This window comes from Trachemys scripta, chromosome 1 (assembly GCF_013100865.1).
Source record: "Trachemys scripta elegans isolate TJP31775 chromosome 1, CAS_Tse_1.0, whole genome shotgun sequence".
Taxonomy (NCBI): domain Eukaryota; kingdom Metazoa; phylum Chordata; order Testudines; family Emydidae; genus Trachemys; species Trachemys scripta.
In genome coordinates this window covers 236,072,549-236,091,823 of record NC_048298.1, presented here as the reverse complement: position 1 = coordinate 236,091,823, position 19,275 = coordinate 236,072,549, and the positions used below count along the sequence as shown (strand labels likewise).

Sequence of the window (19,275 nt, the reverse complement as noted above, 5' to 3'; positions counted from 1 at the left end):
CCTCTGCCATTCCCAAGTCAAGGGTCATATATACTGACCCAATAGCATATCCTGAAAACTAGAGCCAATCAACAATTTTAAGCATCATTTTCGTTCTCAGTGACCCAGAATTAGTAAAGTTTGACTACATTTATTTCAGAAGCATTTTGGCTGTAGAGCAGTGTAGCCTGAGCCCCATAAGCTCAAGTCATGTCACGGGAGTTTAACGGCAGTGTAGACATTCACTCAGATTACATTTCCCAGACCTGAAGCAGAGCTCTAAGTAAGCTCGAAAACTTGCCTCTCTCACCAACAGAAGTTGGTCCAATCAAAGATCTTACCCACCTTGTCTCTCTAATCAGTAGATTAATCGATTCTGTCTATGTTTGCATTTCTAAGCACTCAAAAAATTACCTATGCTTTGAGGAAAGTAAGTTTGGCAGAAGGGGTCCATGAGCAGGTGACAGAGAGCATGAAAACTCCAAGCTTCACTGCAAATGAAGTCTTATTACCTCCATGATTTTGCTCTAAAAGTTCTGATATTGTAGAATTAGATGGAGTGTTTCAGACGTCACTTCAGGCATCATAAGTGTACATGCTGCATCAGCCTTAGAGGTTAACAACAGTCACTTGGCAGCATCCTAACATTTATTTCGTTTTAACCACCCCACATTCCCAATCGCCAATTTTTTGCACTATATAAAATGAATGTAAAAAGAGTAAGTGTGCTTATTTTAGCTATCAGGTGAATAATGTATGTTTATACTGGGGCAAATAAGTTTCTAGTTTAAGACCAACAGCTGCATTATACATTTCATAAATAGACTAAATGTGAGCTAGCTGGAAGCTGTCAAAGCAGTTTAATCAATTGAATTGGGTTTTTGGTTTTTGTTTGTTTTTTTTTTAATTAAGACAGTGCTTGAATACAGACAGGTATAAAGGATTTACCTAAATCACCAAATTTTCTGAAGCTAGACAGACTCCACAAGCAGAAGTGTTGGTTTGTAGCTAACAGTGCTATCTTAACTGTAAGTTTTTAATTTAGAAGCAAACAATTAAAAATATATCTATTTAGATGAGCTTTTTATTTCTTCAATTCCCTTTTTTGAAGCAAGATATGTGTAAGTACGTATTCTGGTAGAATAAAGCTGCTTGACCAACTCTCCGAAGTAACTACCATTTCAAACTGACCATCCAGCGAGGACAGGCCAGTAAGTCTGCACAACACACACTGTTAAGATGAAAGTAGGGATGCTAGAGAATGGTATTTAGAACTGTAAACTCACTTGCCTATGGAATACCTTTCCTCTAGATCTAGGTGTCATTTCTGTAATACTGCATACATTACCACCATCAGAATTTCCTGAGTTAGCAGTCCTTTATTTTAACAAAGGGGTTGCTAATAGATTATCCTCTTCAAAGAGCTATGGCTCTTGAACTTACTTCCTCTCTTTTTTGTCTCACAGCCAGGTTTAATGATCTTCTACAGATACATCAAGGCTAATATATTTCCCCTCTGACATTTCTGTGAGAAATGGGTTGCTTGCCTGAGGCATCTGTTTTAATATTTGATAAAGTCTATGTTATAGCCATGTTGTAGATTGTCAAAGTTGCTATTTGTATAAAGGCCATTTATACTTGGTTGCAGTCTATTATCTGCAGGATTTTTCTTCAAATCAGAAGAAACATCACACCAAGATATAGAAAGTAAGTGTAAAGTGTTCTTAAGCGATGCTTCTTACCAATATCATATCTGCCTAGCTCCACACGGTCTGGTCCCTGTATACAGACATTTCTGATATTATCAGTGCCAAGGAAAGTTCTCTCTCTGGGAGCTCCATTCTCAAAGAGTGCATCAAATAAAGTAGATTGCCCACTTTCGTTTGCGAAAGACTCCACAATCTCTTTGTAGAAGTCTTGCTTGCCATGGCTTAAGTTTAGCAGCATGTGACCTGTAAAGCAAAACATATTCACACAGAATTATTTTAAATACGAGTAGTGCAGTTAATTAAGATTGTTTAGTAGCAAGCATGTCTCAGAGCATTAATCCAACATGTCAAGAATTAAAGATTATGGGTGAAATCCATGCCCCAATGAAGTCCATGGAAAAACTCCAACAGACATCAATTGGGCCAGGATTTAAGCCCCACACGTTTTCAAATCTTTTTCATGCTACCCTTTGTGAGGCAGTCAGACCAAAGAATTCTTAAATTCAATCATCTAAACATAAAGATATGGAAATCTTTGTAGGACTAGTATAGCAAATAGGAAAGCCATAATTCTTGGTATTCCAGGGGCCCTGGAATTACCTTCAATATGAATAGCTATGGCTTAAGTAGAATGGTCCCTTCCAGAGCAAGGAAATTTCTGAAAAGCACCCCATCCTAAAGTCGTTTAACCACAACGCATTCCTACAGCACAGTCCCTAGCCTAGAATTCACAACTTAAATTAATGACAAAGAAAAAGGTGGCTCAGAAACAACAGATGTTGTGGTGGGGAAGGAAGACATGGTAATAATAATAGGAGCAGGGCATAACAAGTAGTGTCTGTAGGGGCTACGGCAGAAAGGATTTTAAGGTGACTGAGGTAGCAACTTCAAAAGTTTTATAATCTATTCAAAAATGTGAAGAAGAGTTTCTGTAGTTTAAGAACGTTGAAACAGTTCAAAAATGAGTGCTAAGTTAAGAGGAAGATATGGGAACTTAAGTGTATCATGATCAGACTTGCTTTTTATACAAATCTACTTGAAGCTTTGAACATTTTTCATGAATTTAAACAGCAAAATGTTTAATTATGTATCAATTTCAAATCACTAAAAACCCCATCTCCTATATATACCATTTGGGAAAGAACATATTACTAGTTTTGTTTTAAACAGTTGAAATTAATATTCTTGTTACCAGATTGGCTCTGTCGATCACAGGCTAACATTTCCAACATATCTTGTCCAGCTTGATCTGCCTTTATTAGTTTTGTCTTTGGTCTAGGGACCTGGTGGGAATTACACAAGAGTCAGGAACCAAGAAGTTACTGCTTCAAAAGTTAAACTCCCCTCTAGCTTTTTGTTAGTAAAATAAAAAATCCAAAATTTATAATTTATTGAACATGAAGGAAGTTTAATATCATCATGGCAAGTTACTATTTTTCAGTTACCAGACACCACTTTCCAGCCCCCCAAAAAGTTCTTCTTAATTAACGTTTAAGTCTGTATTTTTGCTAGACATCTCTGGGAAGTGTAAATGAATAGCAAGATTAAGCTGGCATGAATACAGACTATTCCCAGATTACAGGTGCCAAGGTGGAAGGAGATATTTTGATTTAATAAGGTGAAAGATTGAGCCCAAATTCTCTGCTGTGTCCACAACACACTGGGTGTGGGGCAAACACATAAAAGGATCTGTACCTCCTCAAGGCTGGGGCCAATTTTACACTGGCAGGTACATGGTGTAGTTGTAGTCAGAGCAAAGGTGATACATCCAAGGTGATAAAAATGCTAACCCATTACAGCCTTACTTCTGATAAGAGCAAGAGCTAAAACGTGCACTCACCTGCCCCAGATTTTCTACAACAAACTGAAAGGTCGTAAAATATTGTTTAACAGCTGTAAGACATGTACATAGAAGTGCTGCTCATCTGAGAACTACAGTTCAAAATAAAATAAAAATGAGTTCTATATCAACTAATGCATAATACAAAAACTGAAAACAGCTTACTTGAAAAGCTATAAGGTAACACAAAGCTGCCAGTTCAGATACAGCTCTCCATTGCTTCTCACTGTGCTGGGCCATTTTCAACAAGAGAGTTCCAGCATACATGTAAAAGTGACCTCTCATTTCCAGGAATGTAATAGACAGCTCATCATTCCCATTCACATATGGTTTCACAGACTGAAGAGCGTGATCAAAACTATAGTACAAACAAAAAGTCATTAAAACTAGGGACAACTGTATACTAGTGGTTTGAGACTTGTCGTTATGTCAGTAAGATTATTGAATTAGTATGTTTGCATGATAGTGAATCAAATGGCTCGATGCACCAGAATCTCAAGTTTTCAATGCTCTAAAGTTGTTTTTTTAAGTACATTCTACTCCCATTAGTAAATCTTATGCTTTGATATCTTGTCCCTCCACTCTCAAAACCACTTCTTTAGCAAGAACACAATCCCTCAATGCATTCCTTGAGTCAGTTCTCCCACTGGCATCAAAAATAAAAGGAATTCTTCAAGAGACATGGCTGCACCTCGTAAGCGGGTGTTGAGATGGAGAGAGAAGAGTGAATCATTTGGGGCAAGATTAGAATGAAACAAACAGTAAGTGGTGGTAAAAGGGACATACAGAAGGTGATTGGAACCAAGTGAGCATATGATCCGAATTAACCAAAGCCATGGTCAATTTCATGATATCAGATATTTACATCTGAAATTTCATGGCGTTGTAACTGTGGGGGTCCTGATTCAAGCGGGGGGGGGGGGATCACAAGCTGTTGTAGGGGGGTTGCAGGATTGCCATAGTCACTTCTATGCTGCCTTCAGAGCCCAGCTCTGAAGATAGCAGCTGCGTAGTTTCCTGAAGCTGGAGGAGGCTCCTGGAGGAGGAGGTAGGTCCAATCTTCCAGTGCTGCTGGGAGTGCCCCAATCAGGGGCTCCTAGCTGCTAGTCAGGGCCAGTGGTGGATTAACGCGTGGGATCATGGGGCCCATGCCCAGGGGCCCTGGACATTTTGAAAAATGGGTACCCCAGCCCTGGCAGGAGCCATAGGGTGGAAGCCCTGAGCCTCTGCAGATGTTGCAGGGGCTGACTCCCCAAGCCCGGGCAGGAGCCAGGATTGGGGGCAGCAGCTCTGAGTCTGGGCAGGAGCCACTGGAGGGAGCTGGGGAGGAGAAGCCTGGAGCTCAGGCAGGAGTTGTGGGGGGCCAAAGCCCCAAGTCCCGGCTTGAGCTGCAGGAGTGGCAGCCCCCAGCCCAGGTCCCTGAGCCGGGCAGGAGCCACTGGGGGGGGGAGGGGAGCAGCCTCGAGCCCAGGGGGGTAGGCCCAGGCCAGGCCCTTGAGCCCAGGCAGGAGCTGCAAGGTGGAAGCCCCGAATCCCAGCTGGAGCTGCGGTGGGGGGGGGATGCAGCAGCCCCAAGTCCAGGTGCCCGGAGCCGGGGAGGGGGCAGAAGCCCCGGAGCTCGAGCATCCGGAGCCTGGGCAGAAGCCGGGGGTGGAGGGAAGGGAGCAGAAGCCCCAGAGCTAGAGTGTGGCCTGGGTAGGAGCTGGAGCTGCAGCTGCAAGGGATGGCAGTCCCGAGCCCCAGCTGGAGCCCATGCATCCCCCAGCCCTGGCAAGACTTGGGGGTGGGAGGGAGTGAGAGAGAGAGAGAGAGAGAGAGAACGAACAGAAGCCCAGAGCTGCGGCAGGAGCCCAGCAACAGCAGTGGGAGCGGCAGCCCAGAGCCCAACTCTGGGGCTGCTGCAGCGTAGAAGTGAGGATGGTACACCCTCTTCTGCTCTGCCTGTGGAGGTGGGTCTGATCTCCCTCCGATAACAGCCGTGCAGGGGAAGGACAAGTCCTGTTCCTCCCCAGCCTGCCTGATTTTGTGGAGATCAGATTTCATGGGGAAAGGCCTATTTCACAGCCGTGAAATTGGTAGGGCCCTACCTATGCTGCTTGAGCAATATGAAGACACACATTGGTTACTGCACAGTTATGAAGTGTTCTTTCTTACTAGATAAGAGACAAGCAAGGGACCATGTATAAGCTTATGAGAAAAATATTGCTCTGGGTCTTCAAGCCTAGATTAAAGTGAAGAGATACGCATCAGTTCCAGCCTAGCAGCCAGCAGACTGAAGGCAGATGCACAGCATCAGTCAGGATCACACAGGACAGAAGTACCAGCCTCAGTGACTACTACAGAATTGTTTTTAAAGTTAGTCGTTTCCCTCAACCACCTGTACACTGAAAGAAGTCTGTTTGATGCTCCATGGAACAGAATGACACCCCTTGACAAGAGATTACTCAGAAGTCCGTTACAGTAGGAATGTGATGAAGATAGTACCTTGCAAGTGATTCTCTGCTTTCTTGAACATCTCTAGTAGAAAGTGTCATTATCACAAGGTTGGAGTAGGCCAGCAGCAGATCTCTGTTGGTGTTTCTCCAAATACTTTTTTCAGACTCTGAGTCCTGTGCAAATTCCAGATATTCCTAGAGAAGATTTATTAGAAGACATAATTTAGTCACCTTTCTTGAGGTGGTAATAGTACCACCCCTAGAGCATGTTAGTTACATTCACAGAATATTCCAGTTTGCAAGGTGGGATCTTAACATCCAGTTCTCCCCCAGATTCTCCAGCAACAAAGCCTCTCTACCAAAAATTGAAGTGCTACACCAAATCTGTTCAAGAGACAAACTCAACAGTCTTATGTATAAACATTAAGAACAAATGTAATAAAGTATGGAGAGTAAACTGAAGTGTGTTGTACCTCCTTTTGTTTTGGTGGAGTTTAGTTTAAAAAAAAAAAAGAGAACTCTTCCATAGTCCCTGTGCTGTCCCTTAGTCCCCAACTACTTGAGGATAAACACTAGTTCCACTAAAGAACCAGCCTAGTATAGAAAAAACAAGAGATTTTCCCAAAACCACAGTATGGATTTAACAAACCTTAAGTGTCTGTACAACACACGAACACCATTGCAAGCTTGATCGCCTAGTAATCTTCTTTTCTGCCTCTCGACAGTGAGCCACAGCATCTTTCAATCTTTTATTTGAACGGTAGAGCTCTACTAGCCTGATGTTTACATAGACATCATCTGGTCTTGCATAGAGTTCCGACTGTATCAGATCAAAAAGCTGATTCCATCCATCTTCACCTTTACAATCCAATAACTGTTCCTATTAAAAACAAAGGCAGGGTGTTTTTAGTATCTCATTTTCCATTTAAACTTTTTTTTTTTAAATCACTGACCACATGACAGGACAGTTTCCTTTGTTATCCCTACTCTTAGCAACCTGATTATGCATAGACCAAGTGGTTGAGAGTATGTCAGGTTTTATTTATATTGACATTTATATATCAAATGAGAGTTTGTACAATTTGCTAAGCCTTAATAGCATTATTTGAGATTTTTTTAAAATATTTTTTAAATGTTTCTTTATTGAAGTAAGTGCACAAGGAGTCTCAGAGAATCCAGTCAAATCTAGTAGGATTTTGGTTTTTACAGAATATTCTTTTCATTATATTCCTATTCTATACCACTGTATCTAATCAAGGATTCATTTTTGTTAAAAAAGCAGTAACTTTTTAAAAAGACAGACAATTTGAACTATGTTATTGCTGGCATACATTAGAAAACGAATGCATTCATACACCAGTCAGGCCACAGATGCTTAGTTACCTGAAAAGAGCAAACTTCATTACTCTCATTCATAAGAATGGGAGTGAAGATACAGACTCCATGTTGGAAAGGAAAAGCAGCAACAATTTTTTTTTTTTAAAAGCAAATATTTATCCAAGTGTTTATTCAAGAGTACAGAAAGTAGGAAACTAGCCCAATGCCATCAAAAAAGCTGCTGCACACTAATCCCTCAGATAGGAAAAGCTACACAAAAAAGTCAGTGTCTGTTATGGACTTCTGTGATGGACTTCAGACATTTAAGTGAAAACAATATTTTTATAGATCTATAATCAATACAGAATTAGGGATTCTAACGAATTGAGATGTCCATAATTGTTCCCAGAAAACTCAAAAACAAATAAGCAGTGTGAGAGTTACTGAGGTTGGGCCTAGTACTTGCTAGGTAGTCAGCCATAAACCCAGATCAGAAAATATATCACTGGACAAAGAAACCAGTAACAGTTTAAAGGTCTGCTACTTGTCAGAACCAGAAGTGCTGTCATGGACCAGGAAGTTCTCCCTACATCAAGTTCTGAAGTAACTCAAATATGAAATTGCAGAACTACTAACTGTGGTATGTAACCTATAATTTAAAGCAACTTCTGAACCAGATGACTGGAGGATAGCTAATGTGATGCCTATTTTTTAAAAAAGCTCCAGAGGCGATCCCAGCAATTACAGGCTAATAAGCCTAACTTCAATACCAGGCAAATTGAAACTATAGTAAAGACTAGAATTACCAGACACAAGTGAACACAGTATGTTGGGGAAGAGTCAACATGGCTTTTATAAAGAGAAATCATGCCTCACCAATCTATTACAATTCTTTTAGAGGGTTAATATACATTTGGACAAAGGCAATCCAGTGGATATAGTGTACTTGAACTTTCAGAAAGCCTTTGACGAGGTTCCTCACCAAAGGCTCTTAAGCAAGGTAAGCAGTCATGAGATATGAGGGAAGGTCCACTCATGAATCAGTAACTGGTTAAAAGATAGGAAACAAAGGGTAGGAATAAAAAGTCAGTTTTCAGAATAGAGAGAGATAAATAGTGGTGTCCACCAGAGGCCTGTACTGCAACCAGTGCTGTTTAACATTCATAAATGATCTGGAAAAAGTGGTAACGTGAGATGGCAAAATTTGCAGACGATACAAAATTACTCAAGATAGTTAACTCCAGAGTGGACTGCGAAGAGTTACAAAGGGATCTCACTAAACTGGGCGACCGGGCAACAAAATGGCAGATGAAATTCAATGTTGATAAATGCAAAGTAATGCATATTGGATGACCGTTATGTTCTTATCTGCAACATTACCACCACCACAATACTAGTAATAGAACTGGGACAACTTTTCCAGCAGTTTCAAAAATCTGTCAAATAGTTAGACTGAACAGGAAGGAAGAAAAAAAAAATGAAACGCTTCAGTAATGTTGAAATAAACTTGTTTCAACCCAACCGAAAAAATTTCACATCAATTTCAGGCATTTTGACAAAAGGAAAGAAGCAGACTAAATTTACAAAAAAGGAGGGGTGCCTCCCTTATAAGCTTTATCCCAGTAGTTAGAGTACTCACCTGAGATGTGGGACATCCCCCCCACCCGCCAGCCTGACATAGAGGAGGGATTGGAACTTGGATTTCTCACATTGCAGGAGTGTGCCCTTGACACTGGGCTATGGGATATTCTGGTATGGGGCTCTCAATCTCTCCTGTTGAAGCTATTCCACTTTCTATAACGACATATTAATGGGGACTTGAACTTGTGTCTCCCACGTCCTATGTGACTGCTTCAACAGGAGAGATTGAGCATGCCTAAAAGGGAGGAAGCTCACCCCCAGATCTCCTGCCCTTTTGTGAATCGAGCTCTTTCTTTTTATCAAAATGTCTGAAATCTACATGAAATGTTTTGAGTTAGGTCAAAACAAAATATTCTGAATCAACATTTCTGACTTTTCAAAAAAAAAAAAAATCCCCAAAATTTTTGAATAAATTTGTTTTCTGTTCAACCCAAAACAAAAATTTTTGGAACTGTCAATGAACTAAAAAATCCATCATTTGCACAGCTCTACCTAGGAACCTAGACATGGCCTAGAATATCACCGGGAGAGGTGTTGTGCAGATACAGAAAGTAAAGATGGTCCATGCCGCGATAGTAATACTGAAGATCAACCTCAACACATCACAAAGACTTCAAAATTTGCGGATCTTCAGTGATCAAAGAATATGAAGAGAGAATCTCAGATTACAGAAGAACAAGAGTAAGACTCAAGATACGTGATGACTCCTAAACTACTTAGACCACGCTTTCTCAACCTGTGGGTCATGACCCAAAACTGGGTCACCAGAATGCATCAAAGAATCACGATCCTGGCTGGGCTTAGCTCCCCATTCTGGGTGCTGTGACACAGAGCACTGAGTCACAGTGCTGCTCAGGTTTGACCCAGCCGCCCCTCCACCATGACGACGGGGCCAGCTGGGCAAAATTTGAGTGGCACAATGATCCTATGCACCAGGCTGCAGCAACAACTCAGACAAATTTGGCCCAGCTGAAGTTGCAATACCTGGTGATGGGAGGCGAGCCCAGCCAGCCTCACAGGACAGGAGCCGGGAGGATGTGGTTGATGTCACGTTCTCAGTTAAGTACCCCCCCCCCCCCAATACCCTGGCCCACAGCCAACTGAACCCCCCTCCCCCGTCATAACATCCATCCTGGTCCCCAGATGTTTCCCCACTGCACCCATAGGCCCTTGTCCTCCAAACTCCCCACTTTGCCCCAGGACTCCAAATCACCTCACCACTTTACCCTCTGCCCACCAAGGGGCATGTATGGGGGCTGTGGTATTTTGGGAACTATCAGCTTGCTGCCCTTCCCCTAGGCTCCTATGCCCCCATATCCTTCCCCCAACCCTCCCACTGCTGCCCCCCCGCTTTCCCCACTCCACTCCCAGACCTCCCAATCTCCCCACCTCACCTCCAGGCCCCCTGATCCCCTCCACGCTTTAACTTCCACGCTCCCTGCCCCCGGGCCATGTGAGAGGGCTGTGTGTTTCTGGAGGATGGCTCAATTCACTTGCCCTACCCCAGGTACCAGTGGGGTGTTCCCCATCTGTTCACATCTGGCTGGAGTATCTGGAATCTTAGCTCCAAGAATCCTGCCCCCATGCCCTGATGGACCTCTGTAGGAAAGAGAAGCATCGGCCTGTCATGACCCACTGACCAATCAAGGTATACAAATGGGTTCCTGAGCCACAAAGATTAAGAACCACTGATGTAGACTAACCAAAAAAGCTAGAGGTGAGATGGAATGGACAGGCCAATCTGTCTTGGCCCTAGCTTAAAATAACTGCATGCAAGTTAGAACTTAGTGATTATAGCACACCTCAAAATTTCAGTTTACCTTCAGTCTGTAAACAGCAGGGCTTCCGGGGAAGAGTTTAGAAGCTCTCTCAACCCAGTATTTTGTTCTTCCATCTGTAACATCGTTGTCACACAATAATTCCGCAATCTTCAGTACAAGATCTTTTTGTGTTGGGTTCAACTCCACTGAACGCTAATATTTCACCACCACCACAAAAAAACCAAACAGCTGTTATTTTTTGTAGTTAGTATGAAATAGGAATATTTCAGCATATAACTAGATAAACAGAAAAAACTACTCAGATTACTCAGCAATACTCATCAGCACATACTTTTACAGTTTTAAGTGTTCAATGAAAGCAGCTTCAAAAATCTGTTATAGTACTACACTACGCAAGATGGTTTGGACATGTTTGTAATAAGCTTATTTTTCAAAAAGTTATTAGGTGAAGAAACATGCTGGTAGTTTTACACTTTTATATGCTTATGGAACAAGTCAGACCAACAAGTTTTGGTCCTGATTCTGCAATGCAGTTTATTAGCAATTGGAATCCACACCATAAAGTCATAGGGAACCCTGTTAGGGAATCCCAGGGCAAACGTGATGCCTTATTTTAAAAAGTATTCTACCAGCCTAAACTCCCTATTAATCAATTTTCAGTGTGGGAAGAAGTTAATGGTAGGGTTTCTTAAACATCAGCTCTAGGACAGATACAGTATACAGTTACTTCTGTTTGAATTTTCTTTACACTTATAGATATTACATCAATAATAAGATCAGGTGAAGAATTTCCTCGATTTCTTTCAATGTTTTTAATTTGTGCATTTGACAGTACTGACCATAGTCAATTTTGTTTTCCCAGGGATAGCAACTTAGTTTCCTTCTTTGGTTTTGCTGGTCTTTAACACAGCACCAGGGAAGAGAATACACATTTTGAGAGAGAGAAAGAGAGGAAAATATAACAAGAATCACAAAAAGCTGTCTCACAAACTCAGTGCTGCAAGAAACAGAGCTAAAAGTCTTATTACAATTCATTAAAGGGCTAGATATTTATATGAATATCCAGTTACATTAGATAGGATAAAGTTCATAAGGACTAAATCCTCATGCTTTAGAACATAAGCCAGTCAATCACCCAAGGTTATAAGTAAATATTCCCCCATAGGCATGTTACTTCTTAACTGTTCATTTGAGGGAGGGTGAGCAGAGAGTTCTACCTGTCCCTGAAATAATAGCCATTGTCCAGAACCAGAGCTATCACTGGTATGATTCGTGACAGTTATTTTTATAATGCACATTAGGTGAACTAAGTCTGCTTTTCTACAGATATGCCAGAATGTTTTCCAATTCGTAGAAGATTTTTTTCAGAGTTAACTTAGCATGTGCTGAGGTTCATGGGTTATAAAATTGAGGCTTTCTAGTAACTTAAGCTGGGAAAGAGAAATAAGAAGTGACACAAAACCCTTCTGGGATTCGTCCATAATTCAAGAATCACTTGATTTGATCACTTTTACTTCCTACCTTATAGCAACCCACAGCTTTTTCTATGTTATCTTCAGCTTCATAGAGCTGGCCTAGAAATTTGTGTGCCTTGGGATCTCTCTCTTGAACATTAAGATAAGTAGATATGTACCTGTAAGAAAGCAGTTACCATGTCAGTATGTAATGAATAATTCTGAAACAAAACCTGAAACAGACGGTCAAACAACGTAACATAGTTCACTGGTGCTCTGCACTACGAGGGTAAAGAGCAAGCAGAGTGTTTAGTTCTAGGTATCTGTTCTGGGGCCTCAAAAAATAAAAATAAAAAAATTAACCAACATTATTCTGATATGGGCCATCATTACCTGTTTGCCAGCAAATGTGTGTCTAAAATACTGGAGACTTATGTCTGTGAATCACTTAGAAACAGTAACTTACGGAAACTAAAAGATAAAGTTCCGCTATGCTGTTTGAATGACAGCTGTCTGAATAAAGAACACTTTTCAGTCCCCCATTTCCAATTTTTCTTCAGGTTTCCCCATTAGTGATTCAATGGATCTGTATCAAGTAAGTGCTATCAGCACTGTCTGGAAATAACAGTTTTGATCATTCAGTAATAGGTATCAGAAATTGCTTTGTAACAATTCCAGTATCCATTTAATTTCTATAGCAGTAAAGCTCTTTGGAAAAGAGAACAAACACATACTTTACCTTTTAGCAAGCTCATACTCTTTCGCTTCATAATAGAGTTTAGCAAAAAAGAATCCTTTCATTGATTTCTGGAGGGGAAAAAACATTGTTATGATAAATATGCTTAAAATATATAATACGTCTATATTTTTGACACAAAATGGCTTAGACAATGTTCCCAGTTAACATATACTGTACTAAGTGACTAAACTTCAGACACATTAGTTATCAACCCTAGTCCAGTTTTTCATTATGGTCTGTAATATTCTCCCCCATAACATCTTTGTAGAGAAAGACCTAATACCATACAGATAGCATACAGTTGGGAAATTAAGGCTACCTAGTGAACCAGAGAAATCCACTGCTTGGTTGTAATAGGAGCACCACAATAGAATACCCTTGCTGCTAGAAAAGCTTGTTATGCATCCATCCACCAGTAGGGAGATGATTAATTTTTTTAATTATACACTGCAACAGGTCTGTCATCAAACACTGATGTTTAAATATGGCATAGGAATCCCATAGTATTCCCAAACTACACTACTCTTGATTACTCCCTGATAGTTCTCCCCAAAGGGAAAATTTCTGCTTGTGCCACAAAGATATAGTTGCGAGCTGATATTAATACAGATGTTCTGCAAGGGAAGGGAGAAGCAGCCAAAAGTACTTTCTCTCCATTCTACCACCCACTGTATCTCTAACAGTGGAAGATCATCCTTGTGCCTCAGTTGCTCCTATACAGTATTGCTGGAGCAGGAACATGAGTGAAACTGACTAGCTCCTGTCATGGTTCCTGTGCAACAGAGAAACAGGCACTTCTTGACAAAAGGAAGAAGAAAACAGATGAAGGGTAACAAAAAGGATGAGAGATGAGAAAAAGCAGATCCTTTCTCCCTGGACCAATATAGGTGACATGCACCTGCAGATACTACAAAATCAGGCATGAAGGAGAATGAGGGAGCACCTTATCATTTCTGTAGCAACTAATTTTGGTTAAGTGGAGGATCAACACTGATGGGATAATGAAAAAAATCCACCTCCAGACCTTCTAGGTGAGAGCAAGTATCACTTCAAAAAAAAGGGTTGATGGTAAATGAACAAGATAAAAAGATAAAATGGAAGTCTTTGAAAAGTCTCAAAGAAAAAAGTAAAACCAGAAGAGGTGAAAGATGCAGAGAAGCAAGGAGGAAATAAATAAATGACACAAGTGAAATCATTCCAAAAAGAAGGGGGTAAAAAAATGACAACATAAATGAATTGCTAATTAACACTAAGTTTGAATTTTTGTATTTTTTGCAACAAACTTAATTTTACTTGGAACTGTAGCAAAAAAACAAACCAAACATACACCCTTTTCATCTGTAAGATCCTTCAGGAGAATGGTTCAGAACATACAGCCAGAAGCAGCAAATGGGGCCAAAGTCACAGTGAAAATCCACAATAGATACCAATCTCTGTTTAAAAGGATATTTAGTACAAAAGCTTATCCCCTCTTAAGTTTGCCCTGGGATTTATTTTGTCTTTGTTTGACTGTAAGCTCCTTGGAGCACAGACCAAAAAAATCTGTGTGCTCAAACAACAATGTGCCTATAGGGTATGGAAACAACTGATAATTGCTCTTTTTTTCCCTCACCAATTAATTCAGCCAACAGTAATTTCTACTCCTCTATCAAGGAAGACAGAAGTAGAAATAGAAATAGATATAATGAAGTTCTGGACTTTTACATGCAAATTGGGTCCAGCCATCAGCTACTGGCAAGCCTCTAATATGCACCAACTGGAAAGGGCCAAGTACTTCTCCTTCCAAAAGCATATCCATCAATGCTAACAAAACCAAGCTAAGATCCTATCATATTTCTACTGGAAGTCCAAGTAACTTATTTCTGAAATACTGGCATCAGCTCTGGAATCTTTACATTTTCGCAAATGTTTTAATAGTTCACAAAAAGATTGTATTATGGATCACTTCCCATATTCACAATTGGGAAACAGCCCTGTGTCAGCTACAGAAATTGCTTACGAGAGAGTGCGACACTAGAAAGATTCAATGTATTTTTAAATTTTCTTTAATACAATTTAGGAACTGGAAACAAGGAGAGTCAAAAATCACGTGACCAGCCAGATCTCTGCAAGCCACCAGCAAATGCTCTGAGGAACACCGGTGGTCCACAGACCACAGCTTGAGAACCACTGCATTTGCAGCAAATAAAGACAACCCAAAAAATTATCTATAAAGCATGTAGGGACAAAGTTTTATTGGACACTGAGTGCTTCTGTGAAAAGTGGATGAACTATGGAGGCAGAACATAAGAACGGCCTTACTGGGTCAGATCAAAGGTCCATCCAGCCCAGTATCCTGTCTACCCGACAGTGGCGAATGCCTGGTGCCCCAGAGGAAGTGAACCTAACAGGTAATGATCAAATTAAGAACGGTTAGAATTTCTTGGTTTGTTTGTATTATTAAGTTCTCAACCACAATTTTTTTTTAAGAAAGAAAAAATACAACTTTAATCACATTTAAGATCTGGGGCAAATGTAAGATGACCCATTACATTCTAAGCACTACAGCAGACCCTAGCTAGAACACGCGCCTATATAGCGCGAATTCTTTTAGAACGCAGTCGCAGCCATGGCTCCCAAATGTAATTATTTACATTGGTAGTCATGGTAACGCGGTCCCCACGTTACCGCGCACGATACCGCGCATGGATCCCGAATCCTGTGTTCTAGTGGGGGTCCGGTGTATTTCCAATCCCTCAACTCTCTCAAATCACACACTAGATATTAAGTTTCTCTCTTGGTGTTTCAGCACAAAGATTATTTATTTTTGAACAAAAGCATGCATTTTATTTTTTTTTACCCTTTAATAAGACACGTTTAGTTTTTAATCTTCTCCATAAATACTATGTTATTGGACAAATATGTTTGATACGTTTGAAAAGGTCTGGTGAGCCACATTTCTTTACAATTTCAAGGGATAGTTAATTTCAGTCCCTTCTTAATTTTACAATACAGAAGATCAGGACAAAGGAAGAATGAGAAGTATCTATTTTCCATTATTTACTTTGTATACATACTGTACAATCAGCTACAACGTTACCAACGTAAAGTCAGCATTCCCTGTTTATGTGTGGGTCTTTCACACAGTGAACAGGAGCAAACATTTAAAAAAGTGTGATGTAACAACAAATAGGTGGTAGGTGTAACTTTTAAATTGAGTAGATTTGTTGACATTGTCTCGGTTGTAAAAGGCATCTGAACCCTATGACTTCCACGATCAACAAAATCTCTGCATGCATATTTCAATGAGATAGCACCTATGTTTTGTGCACAAATCCTGCCTAAAAAGCTTATTATATATTAAACGCACAGATATGCCTATGAAGCAGTATATAACACTGTTAAATTTCCTGCCACTGCAACATACAGCAATTATTGATCAGACTAAAACTACAGAACAAATGTTAACAGTTAGGTTTTACGCACTAGACTGACCTCTGGCTCTCCAGAATTAAATGCCTATGTTAAACTATATCAGTTTAGACCACTGGTGATCTGGAGAGCATCTTCTGGGGTCTGCAGAGAGATAACTGGTGACATAGAACTAGCTATAATTTTCATTTCCAAAGTGGATTACCAGATAAGAACGTAATGCATTCTTAGGCCTAGTCTTCACTTACCGGCTGGTCCGGCGTCACGCCATCGATGTTCTGGGATCGATTTATCGCATCTGGTTAAGACGCGATAAATCGATCCCGGATCGATCCCGGAAGTGCTCACAGTCGGCGCCGGTACTCCAGCTCGCCGAGAGGAGTACGCGGCGTCGACAGGGGGAGACTTCCGGCCGCGTCTGGACCGCGGTAAGTCCGGACTAAGGTACTTCGAATTCAGCTACGTTATTAACGTAGCTGAATTTGCGTACCTTAGTCCGAAGTCCGGACTAAGTGGGGACCAGCCCTTAGCTAATTCCATGTAAACAATTGTGGTAGTAGCAATGGGGATGTTACAAGCCCATGATCAAGCAGGGAGATAAGTCAGCCACTTTTTATTAAAATGTGATCCAAGTTTTGTGAAAAAAGTTTGAGCCCTTGAATTACTGCCCTACAAATTAATAACCCTGAAAGCTAAATTGCATGGTTTTTTTCCTTGATAGCAATACCAGTGTTTATCAGACAAATCAAATCTGCAGCATTGCATTAGCGACTTAAATCCTTTACTTAACAGAAGCAGCAGGACGAGATTCCCTGCACGATCCCATCGCTCTCCCTCAACTCAACTCAACCGCGGAGGGAAGGTCTAAGGGCTGAAGGAAAAGCGCCCACATCCAAGAGGATGGCTCAGACCCGTCTCCGTTAGAGTCAGGGGACCCGGCTGCTACGCTCGTCTCCCAGCCCCGCCCCCACAGCCAGGGGCCCGGCATTTGCAACCGGCCCACACAGGGAGAGCGGCAGGCGGGCCCCGCCCACACCGAATGAGGCCAGGCCGGGGCAGCGGCGTTGAACGCCGGGCTCCTGTCAGACACGGCCCGTGACTCGCTGCCCCTCCAGCCTCCCTGGCGCGGGCGGGGCCTGCTCCGTGGGGCCCCGCCGGTGCCGGATCGGGGCAGCCACCCTGCCCCGGCCGCCCCTCGCAGGCACCAAGTCCCTTCACCCCCCTCCATCGCCAAGGGACGCCAGTAGCAGAACGCGCCCAGCAGCGACCCAGGCACCCACCTCCCCGCCGATGGACTCGCCCCGCTCCGCGGCCCTCGCTACTGGGGAACAAGCCGCCACCCCAGCCCCGGAATCACCCGGGCGGCGGGCGGGGACGCCCCTCGCGGGGACACCGGCGGGCCGCTCACCTCTTTGGGGGAGGGGGCCGCGGCCTGCACCGAGGCGATGTACCGCTCCACCTCGGCCTTGCTGCGCCTCATGGTCGTGGCGCGCGCGCCGCTCACTCACTGAGCGAAACCGAAACGCCGCCTCGAACCCCCAGCTTCGCTCGCGCTGCGCCTACAGGCGTAAGATTGGTGGGGGGACGGCTCGCGCGCGGCGCGCTACGTATGTGTGCGTCGTCACCGCTTGCGGAAGCGGAAATTACGTATGTCAGCTTGCGCGCCCCTCCTTTCCTGTCCTGTCTCGTCTCTGGCCCTTCCCCTTCGCCTGTCCTGGCGGCGGCGCCGTCCCGGCGCGTTCTTTGTCTAGTCACAGTCACCGGGAGCCAATCGCAGCGAGCGTTGGGGGGGGGGGGGCGGAAGAGTGGGTGCGCGTGCCCAGAACCCACCTGTACAACTGCCAACCGCCATTGCTACTGGACATCTTCAGGGATAACGGGGTGGGGGAGGGGAAGGCCAAGGCCTGTCACCTCTGGCTGCAGGGCCGGCTTTAGGCCAATTCAACCGCTTCCCCTGAATCCGGCCCTGCGCCTAAGAGGGCCCCGCGTCCAAGTCCCGGTACAGTGTACCAGGGTGTACCGGGGTGTCCCAGTTTCCCCAGGGGGCTGTTTAAAGGGCTTGGGGCTCCCAGCTGCCTCTGCTGCACCCCCCCTGCCTTGCCTGCAGCCAGCCCCTGTCTCCAGCCAGCCCTGCCCCCTCTGCCAGCTTCTGCTGCACCCCTCAGCCTGCCTGCACCAGCCCTGCAACCCCGGTCCTACCCGCACCAGCCCCGTCCCCTCCTGCCCTGCCGGCAGCCAGCCCTGCACCCCCTGCCCACAGCCAACCCTTGCCACACCCTCTGCCTGAGGCCGGCCAGACCCCCCACACCCCTGCCCGTGCCAGCTCTGCACCCCCTGCCCAGTCTCCAGCCATCCCCTGCCGCACTCCCCCCACCTGGCCTGAAGCCAGCCAGTCCCGCACTCCTCTGTCTCCAGCCCTGCCACACGCTCCTGCGGCCCTGCCTGAAGCCAGCCAGCCCGCCCCACACATCCCTGTCTCCAGCCAGCCCCGCACCCCTTGCCCTGCCTGCAGCCAGCCCCTACCTCCAGTCAGCCCCTGCCCTGCCTCCAGCCAGCCCCATGTCCACTGGTGCCCTGCAGTTCCCAGGGCAGTAACCCTGCACACCTGCTTCAATGAGGGAGTCTGGGAGCAGCTAGGACCCACACATGTGCACACCCCCCCCAGGGAGTGGCGGGGACCCACACATGTGAAACAGAGCTCATTAATAACCGATCAACAGCATATATGATGCAATGTACATAATATATAATTTTATTTATATAGTTATGGAAAGTAAATAATACATAAAAAGAAGAACAGGAGTACTTGTGGCACCTTAGAGACTAACAAATTTATTAGAGCATAAGCTTTCGTGGACTACAGCCCACTTCTTCGTCCATGAAAGCTTATGCTCTAATAAATTTGTTAGTCTCTAAGGTGCCACAAGTACTCCTGTTCTTCTTTTTGCGGATACAGACTAACACGGCTG

General features: G+C 43.5%; 1 protein-coding gene across 2 annotated transcripts in view; it reads right to left on the bottom strand.

Annotated features, from left to right (window-relative positions):
- The window catches only part of LOC117870750 (E3 SUMO-protein ligase RanBP2-like), a 68,722-nt gene extending 50,920 nt beyond the window's left edge, over window positions 1-17,802 (bottom strand). For both annotated transcript variants that reach the window (XM_034758076.1, XM_034758077.1), the window contains exons 1-9: window positions 17,715-17,802; window positions 12,896-12,963; window positions 12,224-12,335; window positions 10,742-10,894; window positions 6,613-6,843; window positions 6,013-6,158; window positions 3,694-3,886; window positions 2,881-2,971; window positions 1,722-1,931 (exon numbers count right to left, since the gene is read on the bottom strand). In XM_034758076.1, coding sequence (XP_034613967.1) covers window positions 1,722-1,931; window positions 2,881-2,971; window positions 3,694-3,886; window positions 6,013-6,158; window positions 6,613-6,843; window positions 10,742-10,894; window positions 12,224-12,335; window positions 12,896-12,963; window positions 17,715-17,786 — 1,276 coding nt within the window. In that variant the 5' untranslated portion in view covers window positions 17,787-17,802. The remainder of the gene's footprint in view (window positions 1-1,721; window positions 1,932-2,880; window positions 2,972-3,693; window positions 3,887-6,012; window positions 6,159-6,612; window positions 6,844-10,741; window positions 10,895-12,223; window positions 12,336-12,895; window positions 12,964-17,714) is intronic.
- Window positions 17,803-19,275: the final 1,473 nt, after the last annotated feature.